The following is a 20,459-nucleotide window of genomic DNA, read 5'->3' as shown; positions in this document are numbered from 1 at the left end:
AATCAGAGCTCTATGTGGAATCTGCAAAGTGGACCAATACATAGGCCATTTCCACATAGCCTGTTGTTTTTGCCTTTTGCTTGCTTTAGGTCTGTGTTTTCTCGAGTCATGCCAGCAACTCATCTTTGGCATGCAATACCCACAAGCTCTTACCTGTGGTTGTGAGTTTGCTGTAAAACCTCCAAACATACAGAAATGTATGTCAGCATAGATAAAAAAAAATCTCAATCAGGCTTCTGCAGCTAGACAAAAATGCAAAGAAGGAGGGGCAAGAGCTTCAGGGGAAGAACTGGGTAGAGATTCAGAGAGGTGTGGAAGGTTTCTTCTGAAATGTTTAGATGTTCATATGCCTGAAAATGCTTTTTAAAAGCACCAGGAACACGCAACAACAACAAAACTGAGCAAATGAGATACTGGTAAATCTGTGGAATATCTGGTGAAAAACCAAGATGCATATGGCTGGCAAAAAATACCCTATGCGTTGGGTAACCCTATGCATTTTCAAGTGTGACTTGCACCTCTTATGACTTGTGGAAATGGCCATAAACTAGTAAGATAAGCATACATAGCATAACTATTGCAAGCACTAAAACAAGCTCCAGCCCCTTCAATAGAAATTATATTTTCTTTAAAATGGTTCCTGTTGTTCTTGTAAGATTCTGCTGTCTTACTATTTTCTGCATAGATTTGGTTATGCTACTCAAATGCTACTCAAATGGTTTTTTCAGTGTTAGTTGTATAAACATCCTAAGACCATATAACTGAAATCTGTGGTGTTTACTGAAGTTTGTGATTTTTTATTCAAGTTGTTGGTCAAATTTCCATTTGGAACTTTGGAAGTTCCCTGAATTTGTGCAATGATAAGAGGGGAAAGTAAAATGAGGAAAAAAACCTGAATACCCACAATATGTCGTGTGATTGAGTGGGTGTGATCAGCAACCATAAACCTAAGGATACTACTTCTCCTATGACTATACTGTAGTCATTTCGTTAGTTACTGTGATGGAATACACTTTAAAGAAGGTTCCCTAAGCTCAGAAAGCTTTTGACAATTTGTTCTGGGAGTTTATGTTTGCAACAATGGAGAAGATGCAGTTGGGAGAGAAATTTATACAAGCAATAAAAGCAATATATAAAAATCAATCTGCAAATATAATTGTTAATTCAGATGTAACAAAAAAGTTGGAAATAAGAAAAGGAACAAGACAAGGGTGTCCGCTTTCCCCACTTCTGTTTGTAATGGTATTGGAGATTTTACTTAGGCAAATAAGAGAAGACAATTCAATAAGAGGACTGAGGACAAAAGGATTTGCATATAAAGTCAGAGCTTTTGCCGACGATATAATGGTGATAGTGGAGGATCCAGTAGAGTGCATGCCTAAATTGATGAAGAAAATGAAAGACTTTGGAGATTTAGCTGGATTTGTTATAAATAAGGTGAAGTCCAAAATATTGTGTAAAAATATGACTAAACAACAGCAAAAGGAGTTGATGGACAAGGTAGAATGTGAAGTAGTGAACAAAGTTAAATATTTAGGAGTGGAAGTGACAGCGAAAAATATCGATTTATATAAGAATAATTATGACAAGCTATGGCAACAAATAGATAAAGACATGATTAAATGGAACAAAATGAATTTGTCATGGTTAGGTCGTATTGCAGTAATTAAGATGAATGTTCTTCCAAGAATGATGTTTCTACTACAGACAATACCTATTGTTAAAGATAGTAAACAATTTGAAAAGTGGCAGAGAATGATTTTAAACTTTGTTTGGGCTGGAAAGAAACCCAGAGTTAAAATTAAGGTACTGTATGATGCAAAAGAAAGAGGAGGTTTACAATTACCAAACTTTAAATTATATCATGAAGCGGTATGTTTGGACTGGATAAAGGAATGGTTGACATTGAAGCATTTGAAGCTGTTAGCATTGGAAGGATATAATAAACTATTTGAATGGCATGCATATCTATGGTATGACAAAGTAAAAGCAGACTCTATGTTTTTACATCATTATGTAAGAAGAAGCTTGTTTGCTGTATGGACCAAATACAAGAAATATATGGAAGAGACTATACCAATGTGGATTATTCCTGCTGAAGTAGTAAATCCAAGAACAGAATATGCAGGGGAAGAGTGGCTGACATACAAAGAAATTCTTGAGATAAAACAGAACAATTATTTGCTTAAAGACAATGACGAATTGCCATTCCAATATGGATGGTTTCAACATATGCAGATAAAAGATTTGTATGAGAAGGACAAAAGGAAAAATGGTTTTAGGCTACAAAAATCTGAGATTGAGAACTGCTTGCTTCAGGGGGGGAAGAAAATGATTTCTAAAATATACAAGATATTATTGAAATGGTTCACAGAGGAGGAGGTTGTTAAAGTTCAGATGGTTAAATGGGCAATAAACTGTAATAGGGAAATTTCAATGGAAGCTTGGGAAAAGTTATGGAAAAATACAGTTAAAATTTCAGCATGTACCACGGTGCGAGAAAATGTTTATAAAATGATGTATAGATGGTATTTAACACCGAAGAAGTTGGCCAATGGTAATAGTCAGATGTCTGATAAATGTTGGAAATGTAAACAACATGAAGGTTCATTTTATCATATGTGGTGATCTTGTGACAAGGCAAAACAGTTCTGGGGGGATATAGTAAAGGTTATGTCGGATATTTTACAAAGGAATGTAATTAAAACCCCGGAATTGTTGTTATTATGTATGAACCTAGAAGACTTTGATAAAATGGACAGAGTTATGGTATTTTATATGATTACGGCGGCCAGAATGTGTTATGCACAGTTGTGGAAGACTCAGGAGATACCATCTATGGAAGATTGGATCTTGAAAGTTCTGAATATGGCAGAAATGGACAAACTAACGAGGAAATTGAAAGAGCAAGAAGTATTGGAATATACATTAAGTTGGGAAAAATTCAAGAAATATGTGGAGAAAAAGTCGGACATGAAGGGGAAATTGCGGTCTTTGGATAGTTGTTAAGGGGGAGATAGAACTTTACTTAAGGTTAAAAGGGGGTATATGTTATTATATTTTATTGGATTAGTATAGAGTTATAGAATTATAGTATTATAAAGTTAAGAGTAAGACAGTGTATTCATATGGGAAGTAATAAGGTTGAATAATAAGGTTGAATAGGTAATAGGGAGTATATATAATATTTTAGTGATGTATGAGAAGCAATAGATTTATAATATAGATAATAGGTATTTAAGGATTAGTATATATATATAGTTAGTTAGTTAGTTAGTTAGTATATGTACCTATTATATACTTATATATTTTTATACTCTTAATTTAGATAAGTATTATATTAATATAGTTAATACAACTAAATAGACTAGATTAGTATGTATTATATAGATATATATTATACATATTATTATAGATTTTAAGAATTTATAGTATATATTCTTTAGGTTAAGTTGGGTATGGAAAACTGTTGGGAGTCATTAGATAAGGGAGGGGGGAAAGGATGGGGAAAATGCAATGGGTGGGAAATGATAATGATTATTATGTTTATGTTTGTTAACCCATCCAATATGTTTTTTTTAAAAAAAAAAGAAGGTCCCCTAAGCGCAACACTCAGAGAGCTGGAAGAGAAGTACTTAATTGCCTGTAATGAGAGCTTGATTGACAGCCTTCTCTCTTCTCTCTGATTGGTCAGTTGGAACCAGCCTTCAGGATGACGGTTGCTGATAGGTTTTGAGTTCAGAAGAGTGTGTGTGAATTTCTGACAGGGAAGTTCAGTCAGGTTCCACTCTGGCCTGAGGGAAAAGAAATCTTTGACCCTGACTGTGACATCATTGTCTTGAGGGAGAAATCTAGTTAAAAATTCCAAGTATAAAAGTCAGCAAAAGCTGAAACCCATTTACACAGCCATGATAGAACTTGGGGTGTGATTTGGCAAGAATGAGTGGGTAGCAAGTGGAGACTCCCATTCAAGCCAAATAAAGAAGAGTTAATTCTTCTTAGGAGAAGATCAATTCCTGCCCAGTGTCTAAAGAGGGTTTGGCTTTGAGGAGGACCTCAGGTCTGCTGTAGAGGGAAAACAGTTTTGAACAAACATCAGGAAACCTGAGCTGTAAAAGGGAACTCTGTGAAGAAGCATTGTTGCTATAAGCAAAATCTTAAACAAAACACCTCTCACTGTTATGAACTAAGAATAAAAAACTACATTTCAGGAAAATTATTTTGCTGGTAACTTAAAGAGTATTCTGTTCTACTGTCCTTATTTTATCCCTGCCTGTTCAATAAAGTTGTTGCTTCTTTTGAATGGTGTACACTCTCCAGTGCCATTTCTGAGGAAGAGGGATCCTGCTTTTCCCCCATCAAGTTTCTGGGCTGGGCTTAAAAAGCCAAAACTATAACTGCTTATTAGGGTGGAACACAAAATCACGAATAGAGACGTGCTACTTGGGGCTGCTCAGCCAAAGCAGACAAACTTGGATTTTGGTAGAAAAATCTGCCTCTGAGTCAGGGGAGTGAAGGGGCGGGGGGTCCGTTATAGTTACCAATCAGTTACTGGATTCAATTCAAAGTCCTAGCTGTGACCCACAAAACCCCTGATGGCCTGGGATCCACATACCTGCAGGACCACCTCTCTTGCTATATTCCTCCAAGCCAGCTGCACTCATCTGAGCATTGTCTTCTGCAGGTGCCAATCTACAAACAGGTAAAATAGGCAACTGCCTCTTAATGTGCATTATCTATGGTACCCTCCCTGAGGCTATCAGGAAGGCATTCATACTCCTATGTTGGGACCTTTCTGATGGTCTCAGGCAGGTTGCTTGCAAAATAATTAGAAGGGCATTCTTATAAGTGGTTCAAAACTATGGTATTATGAGAGTTGCCAGCTCCCCCAGCAACTGTTGGGAGATGGGGAGAAGGGGTAATTACCTGTCTTCCTGGTATATGCATAACTTAGAAGCAGGCAGAAGCCAGAGAGTCATACCAGGGCCGATTCTTTAACAATCGGCTGAAATCAGATTATTTAGTTTGTTTGAGGCTGATTATTAAAGAATTGGATCTGGCATTATACCTTCACTTACAGGTCATGCTGGAAGTGACTTCATTAGTTGGGGACACAGTTGTGCACACACCCAGTTTTCTCATCTGTCTCCCTCCTTCAATAAGCTGGCAATCGGCAGGCAGAAGCAGGGATTGGCAGGAAAATGCCCATTATTGGCAAGCACCAGGCAAGGCTAGGTATAATAGATGGGCCCAAGAGCCTACTTATATAAGAAGAGGCTACTTACTGTAGTATATTTCCATGTTTATATCATGTATTACTCCCTTTTACTGCACTTCAATGTCAGTTCAATGGTTTTTTTTACCTTTGTAACAAGGGGCAACGGCGAGCTTTCCCTAACAAGGGGTTGGTGGCAGACCTAAGAGGAGACCATGCCTCCGAGGCCCACAGCCCTCTCCCTGCCCCCGCCAGCCAGGCTGGCCAGCTCTGATTGGCCTGCCTTGGCTTAGATCCAAGACAGTGCAGGCTGCCACTGCAGCTGCTGCTGGGAGCCCCGCTGCCCTTCAAACATGGTGGCTACCATGTACCCCTATTCTCCCCACTGTGCAGCCTGCAATCCGGTCCCCCAGGTGAGTCTGGGGGCAGTGTTTATTAGATATCTGAGCTATTTGAATTTCTTTTCATATTTTGTAATCCACCTTGAGTGGATGAAAAAGGTAGGCTATAAATGAAGATGCTAATAATTCTCAAATGAAATACCATGAACCAATATAATCTCAGCTTTAAACTGAAGCCTCCAGAAAGGATTTGTTCAGCTCCAGCCCCCTTGTCTGTGAGCAGGCCCGCTCTCATTGCCAGTGCAACCCCCCAGACTTATCCAGGAGTCACTGAATGCTCATGTGCCAGCAACTCAGTGGCAACAAGGAGAAATGCTGCAATATCAGCAACACATTATGAGCCCTTTAAGTCCCTAATTCAGCTACAACCAATAGCTTTCAAACCAGCCAGGACAACAGCAGCAACAAAGAATACTGCAACAACAGTAATGCAATATGGGCCTTTAACACTCTGTTTTAAGGCCCTCTTAAATCACTGCAAAAGGACAGGGGGAACGGTCCCAAACTCCAAGGCAAAAGGCACACTAAGGACACGCCAAAAGACCGCTGCTGCAATCCAAAGCTTTATTCACAAGTGCCGAGGGTCAAATCAAGAAGACAGGGGAGCGCCCACACTCTCCGGCTGCTCCCGGCGGGAGATTGGCAACGGGTTTGCCTGGCAAAATTGTCCCGTTTCGCAAGGCTCACAGCTTCATCAAAAGCCACAAATAAATTCTTAGTATAAGGCGTATTTCTTTTACTGAAAAATAACCTGCTAGACAAGAATCAAGTTTCTTCTTAGTTTTTGTTGAACAGAATTTCCTCTCTTGTCCAAATCACTGGCCAACAGCTACTAGCAATTTAGCCCAGCCAGGACAGTGAGAGGGAGGAGAAGAGGTTGCAGGACTGCTAGTTCTTGAGTCTACAGAGCAATTGACTGAGCATAGGAATGCCAACCCCCTGATGTGGGTAGGAAATTCCCCATCCCCACCTTTGCTACCACATCGGTGGTTTGAGGAGAGGAGAGGCAGGCTGAGAGCCCCAGAGCATACATTGAAACAGCATGTGCACTCACTCTGGAGGCCCTAAAACATCACTTCCAGTGTAAATTGGAAGCTACTGTCTCAGCGGGGCCAAACATAGTGAAAACACTAAGAATCAGCCTGTTTGGTGCCCAAATTGGCCCCAAGCAAAGCACAGTGTGATGCTCTCCCCTCTGGGATTGAGGTCAGCCACTGTCTCTTTAACTGCTGTCCTTGCCTTCTCAGGATACTCCTATCTGTTTCTTGTCGCTCCACACGTCTCATCTAACCCCTTACTCTCAATCCCCCCCCCTGCATGTAGAGGGGACTCCCCTTTTATTCCTTCACCAATCCCAGCCTCCACCTCCTAGCCCTGCCCCTAACAACCTAGCTGCTGCCTTCATTGCCTTAGGCAGCCACACCTGTGGCTGCTCTGCTGTTGGCTCTTCCAGGCTACTCCCCGCCCTTTCTAGCCTGTCTGTTGGTTTACTGTGCTGCTGCACCTCTCCTGCTGGCCCCCGGGTGGTAGTGTGGCCTGCTGCTTGAGTTGGTTCTGGCTGGCTGTCTCTGCCCTTTGCCTCTTCTCCCCCTGGCTGGGCTATTGTTCTTCCCCTGGGCTGAGGAAAGAGGCTGCCCTGGAGCCCTGACTGGGTAACTGGCATTTGTTAGGACCCAGGAGACGTCACCTAGCCTGCCTCCTGTTGTTGAGGCTTTGCCTGAGCTTCTTGCACCTGGGGCTTTGCCTGAACTTTCTGCACCTGGGGCTTCTTTGGCATTATTGGCCCTTGTTGGTGTCTCTGACGTCTGTCCTCTCCTGGCTGGGTGAGTGTTAAGGGTGGCAGGGCTGGACTGGGGGGCTGCAAGCCTTGTTTCTGGGGTGGATGTCCCTGGGGCGTTCCCTAAGTCCGGCCCCAGCACCAGACACGCAGGAACATTCCCATGACCAACACAATGACATCACTCCTGGAAGTGATATTGTCACGTCATGCTGGGGGGGGGGGTCCTCCACCCCACTGTGGGCTTGTCTGGGAGGTATTTTGTCTCCCAGGCTTGTCCCCCATGCCTTTTACCCCTGCTGGCCAGGTGAGTGGTGGCGGTGGGTGGAGGATGTGAGTGAGAGATCCTCCACTCCCACCAGGGGACTGGCAGCCCTACTCGAGGCTGTGCTGCAGTAGCAGCAGAATATCCCTCACCTCTCCAGTCCCGTGGATCTGCAAGCCCAAACAGAACAGAAGAGAGCGTGATGGATAATGGAGCTGCTGAAGGACAAAGGAGTATATGCCCCTGAACCTGCCCCCCTCCCATCTTCTTTTATGTTTATGCATTATTTTGAACATTCAAAAGTGAATGGAATGTGGCTGTTCCTTTCCTCTATTTAAAGGTTTGTTCACATGATCTTTGGAGACCATAGCCATATTTTCAGCCTTGGTCCCATGAGCTGAACCAGTTATCTGCACAACAAGCACCATATGCCACTCTTTCATAAATTAGGTTTAGATACCCAGTTACAACAACAGCTTTCAAAGTATTTGCAATTGTGTGACAAAAACTATTCAACATGTGGCAGTTGTCAGATTGACAGAGGTCCCACAGCTACACAGATGGAAGCCAAAATTGACTGGTTGAAAATCACAGCAGTCATAATATAATGTGATTAGATCCTCAATTCACAGTTTTTTAAAAAGTTTTTGCATTTAATCTTTACCAAGTATTAAGACGTGTAGAGAACAATAGTAATTATGCAATTAGTAGGGCTGCCATCCTCCAGGTGACAGCTGGAGATCTCCTGGAATTACAACTGATCTCCAGCTGACCAAGATCAGCTGGAGATCAGTGATGGCAGGGGGACTGAAAATGGCAGTTTTTGAAGGTGGACTCTATGATATTATACCCTGCTGAGGCCCCTCCCTTCCCTAAACCCCACCCTCTCCAGGTTTCACCCCCCCCCCCAAATCTCCAGGAATTTTCCAACCCAGAACTGGCAGCAGTTTACACAGATTTTACTCATTAAGTGTTTATGCCGTTAGTAATTTGCTCATGCTCCTCTGTGTCATTTGTGGCAACCACCAAAGTGCTTATTCTGCATGACATGTACCAAAAGACAGTCTGCACTGGAAATAACTTAAGCTATAAATTTAGAATATCTAAACAAAAAGGTACATTTGAAAGTCAGTATAGGAGAACTGGGCAGTATCTGAAAGGTAAGTGGTACTGATGTAAGTCAGAAGAGACAAGAATTTTTCTTCTGGGTAGTTTGAAAAATTATTTAAACTTTGGTGGATAATTAAACAATACCTATCTCGAAGGATGGGGTGAGCAGAGACACTGAGAACTTCTGCACAGTTTTGTGACTTTGCCCAACCCCCATTTGTTCTTTCTGGGAAATTCAGGAGAAAATCAAACAGGATTGTGCCTCAGATGATCAAGACATGTGACTGTTTTATTGACTAATGTAAATTTGGATTTTATATTTAACTTCCTATTTATTCATCTGGGAACATGGTACAGCAGGACAATGCACATAATACTCCATTTGTGATGGTTGCTTCCTGTTCTGATCAAATGAGTCAACTTTAAATGCAACAAACAACTGCATAGGCATTTGTTGTCTCATAACTAAACAGAAGTACTGAATGTTTGTGAATGAGACACTAGAGAACTTTGATATAACTATATATCAATTCAAGGATAGTATTCCTTAATGAAGATAGTTCACTCGTTTAGCTGGGAGTCCTCAAGCAGTAACCAACGTGTAATGTATTTATGTTGTATGCAAGCAAGCCTGCAATACATAATTAGCAGAGTGCAGCTATCACAGATTTTTTTTAAAATGAAGGCATGGGTTCTATGAGCAAAGCAATTATGTCCATCATCATTTGCATCACTACCTTTGTGGTCCGCAGAAACTTGTGTGCTTTGAACTTATACAAAGTCAGACCTGATCTATTATTATCATTATTGATATTAATATTACTATACCGCCTTCTGTTCCCAAAAGCAGCCAAAGTGTCTTGCTAGTATATAAATTAAAATAATAAATTATAAATGCATAACAATAAATATAATACAATACAACCATCACTAAAATTAACTAAACCAGCTAAGAAACAGCAGCAGAAAATTAATGATGTAATAAAGGTCTCACTGCAAAAAATTAAATCAGTTGTAAAAATATCTCCAGAATAAGCATATTTTAAATGTCCAATAAGCTGGGCTTACCAACACCTAGAGGCAGAGCTTACTACAGCCTTGGAGAAGAGCCCCAAAGGCCCTGACATTAATAATACTAGCCCCATAAAGAGTGAATTACAGTAGTCCACCTAATTCAGGAACAGCATACCTGATAAAAAGCATCTCTTTTTATTACCATCTGCTGATCCAAAGACAGTGATGAATCTAGAAGCAGTCCCCCAGAGTGAGCTTGATAATTCAGGAGGCACAACCCCATCTATTCTTGAATATACTCTGGTCTACTAATGTGGTTCTTTCTTGGATTAACTTTCAGCCTGTTGGCCTGCATCCAATTCACTGCTGATTCCAGGTACCGGTTCAGGGTTTCTATTTCCTTTATGGAATAAGATGGCAGGAGAACTACAGCTGGCTATCAGCATACTGATGACACCCCATTCCAGATGAAGGTTGCTAGGACCCCTCAGCAACTAGCAGGGGTGGGGGGACTTACCGTGTCAAGGAGGAAATCAACTGGCCAATGGGGAGAAGAATGTCAGGAATGAGGGGAGTGTCATCAGCATCCTGACATGTTGACATCACCCCCTGGGCATCTGGAAATTATATCAGTGTATCACCAAGGGGACACCTGGGATGCTCTAGCATATGGGGAAAACTCTGGATAAAGTACAGAGTTTTCTCCAAATTTGAGGGGATAGCACTGAGCTATGGGCTTTTAAATGCACAATTTCGTTTGGATGAACTGTGGCTGTAGATCAAATTGTGAGAAAGACTGAGATATTGTGGGGCTAGAGAAGAACAGAAGTATGGCCTTCTTTAGGCACAGGATCTGCAAGATTATTGATCATCCATCTACACTGCATTCACAAAGGGTAACTTTTGGTAGCCTTCTCAGTTTGAAAAATTGCTCGGCAGCATGACTTTTCAAGTGGCAAATGTGATGCTTCCTGATCACCTATCTCTGATTAAAATCAAGATCAACAGACATATGTTGTTCTGATTAATACTCAGTCTCTTGTCAGGAATATCTTTTATGTTACCACCAACTTCTATTAGCAAACAGCTCAACCTGAATTTGTTACTTTATGTCAGAGTGTCAAAGTGCCGAACTCTCACAACATTAAAACAGCTGTCTAAGCACTAGCCGTAGAAGCCCAGTTACATATTAACTTTTAATATGTGAAAGAAAGCATTCACCATTTTCATTGCACACTATTTGATGTAAGTGTGACTCTGAGCCATTTGTCAGATTCAGAACTTTAAAAAAATCCAAATTGACTAGTAACTAAAGTAATTAGAATAGATAATAAAAAACCCACCCAAAACAAAAACAAAGAATAAATCATAAAGTTCTGTGTCAGGCTTACAAGATATGGAGGATATTTTCTTTCATATGTTAAATGTTAAGGAAATGCAAACCAATTTCCAAGAACTACTGTAAATATCACAAAAATGCACTTTTGAATTCCCCAGAACTCTTTAGCAAGCTGAATGTTTAGAACAATTAAAAAGGAAGGTAGGAAAAAGATGGTTCAAGGCACAGTGGCAAAACTGTAGTTTGAAAGCTTGAAACTGGTTCTAGTAAAGTGGTCATTTGACCAAATCAGCTGATTTCAGATTGAAGCAACTGCTCTTGACATAAGGAACTATTTTCATGCTTCCTGCATCAGGCTGTTTTGCACATGCATGTTTTGATAACCTTTCAAGGAGAAAAAAATACAGATTTGCAATTTTTAGATGTGTATTCTATAGTTAGATTTCACTACCATTATTTCTACAACTGCAGTGGTGGGTAAATTTAAAATCCTTTTCAGATAGTAACTTAGAAAAAAATGCCTAGGCTGTAAAACCACCATGGACTGGAAAAGGGCTGCCAAGCCTCCCACTGTAGTGTGTGTGTGTGGGGGGGTTCCCCCCCGCTGGTAGCCCTCTTTTTCTACTGCCACCCTGACTGGAGGCAGGAGAATTAAAAAAAAAAAGCAACATCATCAACATTGCTATGTCACTTCTGTGGAAAGCCAGTTAGCTGAAAAAATCAGGAACTTACCCATGACAGTGGGAGATCCACATCAGCAAGAGAACAAGAAAGACTGGGTTGGTGAGAGCAACAAGTACATTTTTCCCACTCCTCTATTCGGGTGATCAGAAAATCACAAGGACATAGCTGATTGTCAGGGAAGGGCTTCCAGTCACTCCAGAGTTGAAATTCAGTTTCTGAATGGATGGAAATATTTCCCAAGTTGCTCAGTCTTGAAATATAAGATCTGCCTAAGGAAGTAGAGATGAGGTCTGTTCTAGTGTCCCTTTCTTCCTTTCGTCTTGTATTCTCTTTCAAGATTTTCTTCTCCTGTGATTTAGTTAGTTTCATACAGGATGTCAGCCCTTCATCTTCGTCTTCAGTGAGGCAGGCATGCTGTGGTGGGAGATCTTCAAAAAGTTTTTAAAAGATTGTGGATTAAATCTGTATAAAATATCTGTCCCTCAAACATACAAATAATAAAAAGATGTGGATAGATGCATGGGAAACTTGTGGATAACCAATTTGGAGCCAAACACAGAGAATTATTTTGTTTTATGTTTTTTTGTTTATTAAAATATTTGTATCCTACTCATCATGACTCAGAGTAGTTTACAAATCATAGCTGAAATATTAGAATATTGAAGCGTCGTGTCTCCTAACATGCCTCAACTACCAATTTGAAAATTCACACATTCTTTGAGCCAACCAGGAAAGCACTTTGTTCTATGTACGTTCAAATAATATTTCACAAGAATAACAACAAAGTAATTTACATTTGAATGAATCAAGCTTCTACAGTGCTTGTACATTCTGGAATTGTTCTCGGAATGTGAGCTGAAACCAATGTAGATTGTATGCAGTCATAGACTCTTACTTACTGAGAGGAGCCAAGACATGCTTGATGTCCTCTAAACTTTGCAAACTGGCTTTCTTGGTTCGAACTAATTTCTGCAGCCGTTTTAAGGTTCCCATTGTTTCAGCTTTGTTCTCATCTGTGTCTGCAACCTAGTACAGCAAAACAAAACAAAACACAGAGTTGGAAGAGTTAAAACATTGTCTTTCTCAATTTATTTGAGAGGTAAAGAAATGTTTTCTTGTTTCTTTCTAACTGTAAACTCTGTCACAGATCTGAGATGTCTGAATGACGACTGAAATCCAGTTTGGTGTAGTGGTTAAGAGCCACATGACTGTAATCTGGAGAACTGGGTATGGTTCCCCACTTCTTCTCTTAAAGCCAGCTGGATGACCTTGGGTCAGTCACAGTTCTCTCAGAGCTCTCTCAGCCCCACCCACTTCACAGGGTGATTGTCGTGAGAATAATAATACCATACTTTGTACACCTCTCTGAGTGTGGCATTAAGTTATCCTGAAGGGCAGTATATAAATCAAATGCTGTTGTTGTTGTTATATACTTCAGCAATCTTACTGATCCTGTAACATCAGGATTGAAGCAGTGGTTGTAAACACACAGCCTTGGTGAAAAGTCTGGAGTTCCAAATGTCTTTGTTCTATATCTTTCGTTTTCAAACTTCAGAGTGATGCAATACTGTGAAAACCTGCCGGTGAGAGGTTCTTGCTGGTTAGAGCCCCCTGGTTTCAAGTATCTGTGGCAGTTACCTGGAATCCACCTTACTTGAAAGTGGGGCTTCAAAAGAAATTTAAAAAGTGAATGGTCAGCATTTGGAACATAAGAATCGTGATAACATGGAATGATCTTAGGTATAAAATGTTCCAAATTCCTTAATTAGTGATACAATAAGAAAGAGTTGGGTAATTTAGGCATGCTTATAGATCTCACATTATTGACAACAACAATGTAAGAGCCTAAGAAGCGCTGTGCTAGTTGAAATTAATTTTCTTAGTGTTGCTTATTGGCAGTGATGCTGCGTAGAGATTTGATTGTGCTATATATAATGGCAATGGAGTCCTACTTTTAATCCACATTATCACATGGCCTGAGCTATTGTACCAAAAGTGGATTTTTGCTTCTTTGCTGCTCAGGGCTTTTTTTCTGGGAACTCAGTGGGTTGCCCTCGGAGAAAATGGTCACATGGCTGGTGGCCCCGCCCCCTGATCTCCAGACAGAGGGGAGTTTAGATTGCCCCTTCTGTCTGGAGATCAGGGGGTGGGGCCACCAGCCATGTGACCATTTTCAAGAGGTTCTGGAACTCCGTTCCACTGTGTTCCTGCTGAAAAAAGCCCTGTTGCTGCTATATATCATAGTGATAGTAAGCCTACCTTCTTTAGAAAATTTTGGAGGGGTGGGAAAATCCTAATGTAGCAGTTTTCTCTCTGACAGTGGGTTTTGAATATAAACCAGACAGAAATGTTTGAAGAAGCTATGTCTGGAGTACAAATAGAAAGAGAAGAAGACCCTACAAGCAGCAACAAGGGCTAGTCAGATAGGAAAGTGAGGACAGCACCTCTCTTTCTATCATAGATCCAGAGGAGAACTGTGGTTCTTGAAAGCTTATGCTACAGTAAAGTTGGTTAGTCTTAAAGGTGCTACTGGACTCTTTTCTCTTTCTATTGAGCGTTATTTCCTTGTCTCCATATTGGTACCCTCACGGAAATATCCTGCTTCTTCTCAGCTAGATAGCTAGAAGTTTATCTCTATCTCTCCACTTTAATATCAGGTATGTTAGTTTCTAAATAAACTTTCTTTACTTTTTAATCAGTTCGTGTGACTATTGTTGTGTAGATACTCTTGCCAACATGAACAATTGCTTTTCATAGTCACTGCTCCATAAACAGCTGTTTACACACAACAATTCACCAGTCTGATCAGGTGTATGTTTCCATGTTAAAGCTCTATTGTGTAAAATGTACACCCAAAATGAGTGCTGAGGTGCTGTATATTAAGATGCAGAGCCAAACAGGCCTCCATTTAGCAACTGTTTTGTATTCTTCAGACTTCCAATTCAATAATCTGTACAGATATTTCAGACTTTGAATACCAACATTTCTGATACAAGGTTGCAAATTTTTAATATTAAAAAGTATTTTCATGGAATAAAATACTTTGGGAACCAAACACAATAGAATAGATATGTAATATAGTAAAATTTTGAGTAAGAATATAAAAATTATGAAACTTTTTTTTCAGTGTAAGCCACACCACACAAATTGTTTGAGGAATAGACAGGGATGGGAAAGGGAACTATAATGGAAAAGAGATTATAAAATAAAAATAGTATCTTAAAATGTAATCTAAAATAACAGATTGTGTTAAACTAAGCATGACTTTCTGAAATGAAAGAATGATTTTACATATCTAAGAACTTTTCGCCAGAATACAACTTGGAAGATAAAAAAACAGGCTATAGCTTTACACAGAATTAAATGTAATTTGAGGCTTCCGTAAGTGGTGCATAATGGAACAACTCAGGTTAATTTTGAATTTATAGTATGAATGAAATCTAACATCACTCACAACCATGTTACAAAAAGATTCAGAAGTCCACATTTGAGAGTTGATTTCATGTTTATTTAAAATTTCAAAGCTACTTGGTTGAATTAGGCATATTGCTTAAAATATTATGATGTACACCATATTGACTAAAGACGTTGTTCCATCAAAAAGTCCCAGTGAGGGTAACTTTCAGTAGAATCTTCTGCTGATAGCACTTAGGGCTCAAATACATAGCCAAGGAAAGACACATGGACCAAGAGAAAAGGGGCAGCCACTTCTGGTTCCATGGGCAAAAGCAAGGCAGGAGAGAAACTAGAAGTTCCTTCTCTCTTCTTGCAGCATGCCCTTGCAGTGGCGAGCAAAGGAGCACTCTTTAAGGTGAGTTCCCCTCATGTACCTTTGACTATGAATCCGGTCACACACCCATGACCCAGAATATTGTGTATTTGAGCTCTCAGTGACACAAGCAAACTTGCACATCATGATATTCTAGCTTTACTGCATCTTCAGTGTGTTAAACACATGCACAAACCCAGTATGGAGTTATTATTTTTATTGTTTGTATAGTCCTATTTCATTAGTTCACAAGCAATGATCCAAAGTTTTCACATTTCTTCACAATGAGGATGGTGTTGGACAAGATGATCCTTGAGGCCTTTCCAATTCCTAGGAGTGAATAGCCCTCTGCAAATGACGTTACGCTTGTTATGATGAATGAGTGCAGATCAGAAGTGGGCATGAGCATGTCGGCCCTTTGCCACACTGGCAAACAATTGCTAGGCGTTGAGCACAGTACCAAAGTTTGCACACTGGTAATATATATAGTCTCTCTCCCTGTGATTGAAAATACTGCTTTTTTAATGTTCCCCAGCATGGAGACAGAGCTTACATAGGCACAACTCATACACACATGGAAATCACACTCACAAACCAATAATCATACACAGACATGGGGCGAGGCCTCTATTCTCTTGCTCTCCATTCAGGGATGTTGATTTCACCATGCATAATGTTGTCTGCAAAGGGGATTTTAGACATCTGAACATAGATTCTTCAGGGATTTGTGAAGGCTGTTTGCAAAATATGGATCAAATGGTTACAGAATGCTAGCAATTGAATTAGGTAATGCTTAGCAGCCCTACTGTAACTATTCAAAAGTAACATGCCCATTAATTTGGGGCAGGAAGGTCTGATTTTGAATTTTAATTTGTGAGGGAAGGGGGAGGGAGGGACTCAAAGCAGAACAGCACAATCTCGTCAACTTATAGAAATTCATTCACTGTCATTGGGACAGTGGATACAGTTGTCCCAGCCCCTTCTAGATTCAAATAAGGCACAGGACTTTATTAGTTGGACAGCTAATTGCCTAGCCTATACGAAGGGCAAATGGGTAAGCTATGAAAGAGGCTTCATGTCCTTCCCACACAGTCATTTGCTACATGCTGCTACCCCCACCTAAGGCCACATGGGACAAACTGGTCACTTTAGGACCAGGCAACATTTTTGTGGGGGAAGGATCCACTATGATTGGTTTATTGTGTGTATAAAGTGCTCTCAAGTCTCAGCTGACTTATGGCAACTCCAGAGGATTTTCAAGGCATGAGACATTCAGAGGTGATTTGCCATTGCCCGCCTCTGTGTAGCGACTAGACATGGGCATGAACAGCATTACGAACAGAAAAAAACCATGAACAGCCCAATCTGCTGTTTGCAAACAAGCTGTTCGTGATGCCCCATCCTAAACGAACAGGTGGTCGTTGCAAGCCTCATTCATTGCCTTTGGCAGCCGTTTGTCAAGCCAGACAGTCTGGCATCTGCAATCAATCCCCTTGGCAACCGGAGGCAGGGACTGAACTCTGTCTGAACTCCTTCTGGCTTTCCTTCCGGCTTTAACCCTTCAAATTACTTCCAGCAGAGAGTCCTGTTTTTGCCACTGTGAAGAGAAAATGACAGCCAACAAGGAGACCCATGGATCATACCTTTCCTAGGGTGCAATCTCTCTGAAACTTGGGGGGGGGGGGTGTCTTCAGAGGACAGTGAGGACTATGTCCCCTGCAAATTTGGTGGGTATTGGACGTTGGGAAGGTCAGTTCGTAGCCCCTCAAAGTAGCTGCCAGCAGACACTGCAGTTTTTGCCAGGACAGGGCCCCTGCCAGCTGATAGTTTAAAGGGATCTTTAAAGGGCCAGGTAAGTGGGTTTGAGGGGAGGGGAGCTAAGTGGGGGGGTGGGGGTGGTTTTGGCCCCCACGAACAACGAACAATGAACATATCCGGGAACAGTTCATGTTCGTCCATGTTCTTTGTTCATGGATGGCAACGACCGACGAACGGGGTGTTCGGGGTTTTTTTTCCATTCATGCCCATGTCTAGTAGCGATCCTGGATGTCCTTTGTGGTCTCCCATCCAAGTAATATTCAGGGTTAACCCTGCTTAACTTCCAAGATTTGATGAGATCAGGCTAGCCCAGGGTATCTTAGAGAACTCTTTTTTGACTGCTTCCTGTTGTTGGGGGATGGAAGGGATAATTAGTCCTGGTCTACAACTAGTTTAACAATAACTGGTTTGGCAGGAGTAGGGAAGGTTGTTCATTAAAGGTATGACAAATTGGTGAACACCCTGAACCATCTGTCATGAATAGGATTGTTCCTGAGAAGCCCATCACTTGCCCCTATGGCAGGGTGAATAGAGAGGGGATGCCTTTGGTGCTGAGCAGCATCACCCAAACCCTTAGTTGTCTCTTCAGCACACTGGGTGAGGCAATGAAACGTGGCACCTCTTGGAATAGGTATGAGGATAAACAAAGCCAGTAATTAATTGCTTGGATCCAGGAAGGAGTTGCCCATGTTGTAGCTTTCAAAGGACTACCTAGCATAGCCCACCCTTTAAAGGAAATAGTTATGACATAGATCAGCCAATAAATATTAATAAACTAGTTGCTTTATATCCTATTTTGAGGAGCATTGCTGGGACAAACAAATGAGCATGGAATTATGTGTCAGTGAAAGGGGCATTGTTTCAAAGGGTTAGCAGCAGAAAAAGCAGAGATTTATACTTCTTTTGCTCTTGCTGCCAAATAGCCTTAACCTTACATGATGGAAATTTCTAGGCAAAGCTTGTATCTTTTGTGCGCCTTCTCTGACAGTGGATCTAATCAGTCCTGACACTTTCTATGTGTACACTTACAAGTAACTTGTAATGGAAGTGTGTATCTGATTAATGGCTGCTTTCTTCCAAGTGAGAAAAAGATGAGAAGCTGCTGATACTGCTGTGTGAACTGCCAAGGAGCAGAAAGAACTATCATGTTCTGGGTGAGGCAGTCAAACTAGTGGAGGGACCAAGCAGCTTAGAAGGACAGGGAGCATGTGAATGTGAATGGAAAGAGCACATTCAAAGAATGCAGAGGGTGGGACAAATCTAGGCAGCAGCAGTGGCTTGCTGAGGTCACTGGACACAGTGAATACTGGCCAGTCCCAACAGGCTCAGTAGCCATTTGGTCTCCACATGCAGGGTTACCCTGATGCTTTTTCTTGACACTGTTTCTGCTCTGGCTACCATGAAAATCTACCATTCTCCTCCATCCTCAGTGGTTAGTGCCATCCTGTTATTCAGCCCACTGATTCTTGTTGCTCCCAGGAATCATGTATTTGCTTTGCTAGGGGAAGAAATCAGCCAATAATCATATGGACAGCACACTTACAAATTGCCTGGAAGGGTACACATGGAAAGCGTTACTTCTGATTAAGCCCCAAGAACTGACTTATTGCATGACCTTGGGAAAAGCCCATGTTTACATATAAATTGCTGTTCTTCCAGTCCAAGTCATGAGGCTATGCATTCACTGAACAATGACAGAATACTGTTTAAACAGTTCTTTTCCAAACCTGTGCCATTTCACCACAACCTAGTTTTCAAAGATCTCAGCCCAGAAACAAACCCTGCTGAGGCAACTAAGCTATTACTAGCAAAGCCTTCTGAGGATTTAATCCATAGATCTAAAGAGGTTTGCCTTGATAATGATACAAATGTAAATCAGTAAAAGAAGTCTTGTCAAAATACTCTTTTCTTGCCGCCAACTAACAATTCAGAGCAAATGAAAAGAATATAAGATGTGCTAACTCACCATATCACTAGATGTATCATGATTCTGAGGTGGAATCCACTGTTCAAATGTCATTACCTTGACCATAAAAGATTTAAAAAAAAGTACAAGAAAGCTTAGTAACTAATATCATATAAAGATTTGGATGTATCATAACAGACAGAATATTGCTGAAATTCTATAGCATGTCATGGCCACACACATTTAAACCCAAATCTGCCCCCTATCATGCAGAGAAAAGGACAGGTCCAAAGTAGACATGGGCATGAACAGAAAAAAAAACCCGAACATGGTGTTCATTGTTCGTTGTCATCCATGAACAACCAACACTGATGAACATGATCCTGTCACGAACATGTTCATTGTTCGTGGGGGCCAGCAGGCTCTCCTCCAGCCATCAAGATCCCTACTGCACCACTCTCAGAAACCCTACCGGAGCAGGCAGCAGGAAATGTACCAATAATAAACAATAGCTTGGCCCCAGAACCTGGCAGCAGCCCTGGAACTTGAAGGGGTAGATCCCTACTGCACCACTCCCAGAAACCCTACCTGAGCAGGCAGCAGGAAAGGTACCAATAATAAATAATAGCTTGGCTCCAGAGTCTGGCAGCAGACCTGGAACCTGAAGGGGTAGATCCCTATCCCACTACACACAAAGAAAATTCAAGCTCCAATGCACTCACCCTGTCTCTCTAACAGCAGCTGTCTGTCCCTGAAAACTAGAGCTGGGAGCCCCCCGGTCTTTTCCTCTTGTAACAAATTTGGAGCTCCACTCCACACTTGGAAGGAAGACCTGCTTATCGAGCTAAATTGGTCTTAGATTGGGGTTTCCAGGGCAACAGCAGGAGTTCAGACAGAGTTCAGACAATCCCTGCTTAAGTTGCCAAGGGAATTGATTGCAGGTGCCAGGCTGTCTGACTTGATGAACAGCAACGAACAGCAATGAATGAGGCTTGCAACGACCACCTGTTAATTTAGAATGGGGCCTCACAAACGGCTTGTTTGTGAACAGCAGATTGGGCTGTTCGTGGGTTTTTTTAGTTCATATTGCTGTTCGTGCCCATCTCTAGTCCAAAGGAGGCATGCAGATGATCTGCACTCACCATTTACCTGCCCAGTTCC

General features: G+C 41.2%; 1 protein-coding gene across 1 annotated transcript in view; it reads right to left on the bottom strand.

The window, feature by feature from the left end:
* SAMSN1 (SAM domain, SH3 domain and nuclear localization signals 1) overlaps positions 1-19,412 on the bottom strand; it is a 131,746-nt gene extending 112,334 nt beyond the window's left edge. The window contains exons 1-3 of the mRNA XM_054974108.1: positions 19,359-19,412; positions 12,705-12,831; positions 11,854-12,233 (exon numbers count right to left, since the gene is read on the bottom strand). Coding sequence (XP_054830083.1) covers positions 11,854-12,233; positions 12,705-12,831; positions 19,359-19,412 — 561 coding nt within the window. The remainder of the gene's footprint in view (positions 1-11,853; positions 12,234-12,704; positions 12,832-19,358) is intronic.
* Positions 19,413-20,459: the final 1,047 nt, after the last annotated feature.

Source organism: Eublepharis macularius, chromosome 3 (assembly GCF_028583425.1).
Source record: "Eublepharis macularius isolate TG4126 chromosome 3, MPM_Emac_v1.0, whole genome shotgun sequence".
In the NCBI taxonomy this organism is placed as follows: domain Eukaryota; kingdom Metazoa; phylum Chordata; class Lepidosauria; order Squamata; family Eublepharidae; genus Eublepharis; species Eublepharis macularius.
The sequence above is the reverse complement of the archived record's forward strand: the minus strand, read 5'-3'. Positions and strand labels throughout refer to the sequence as shown.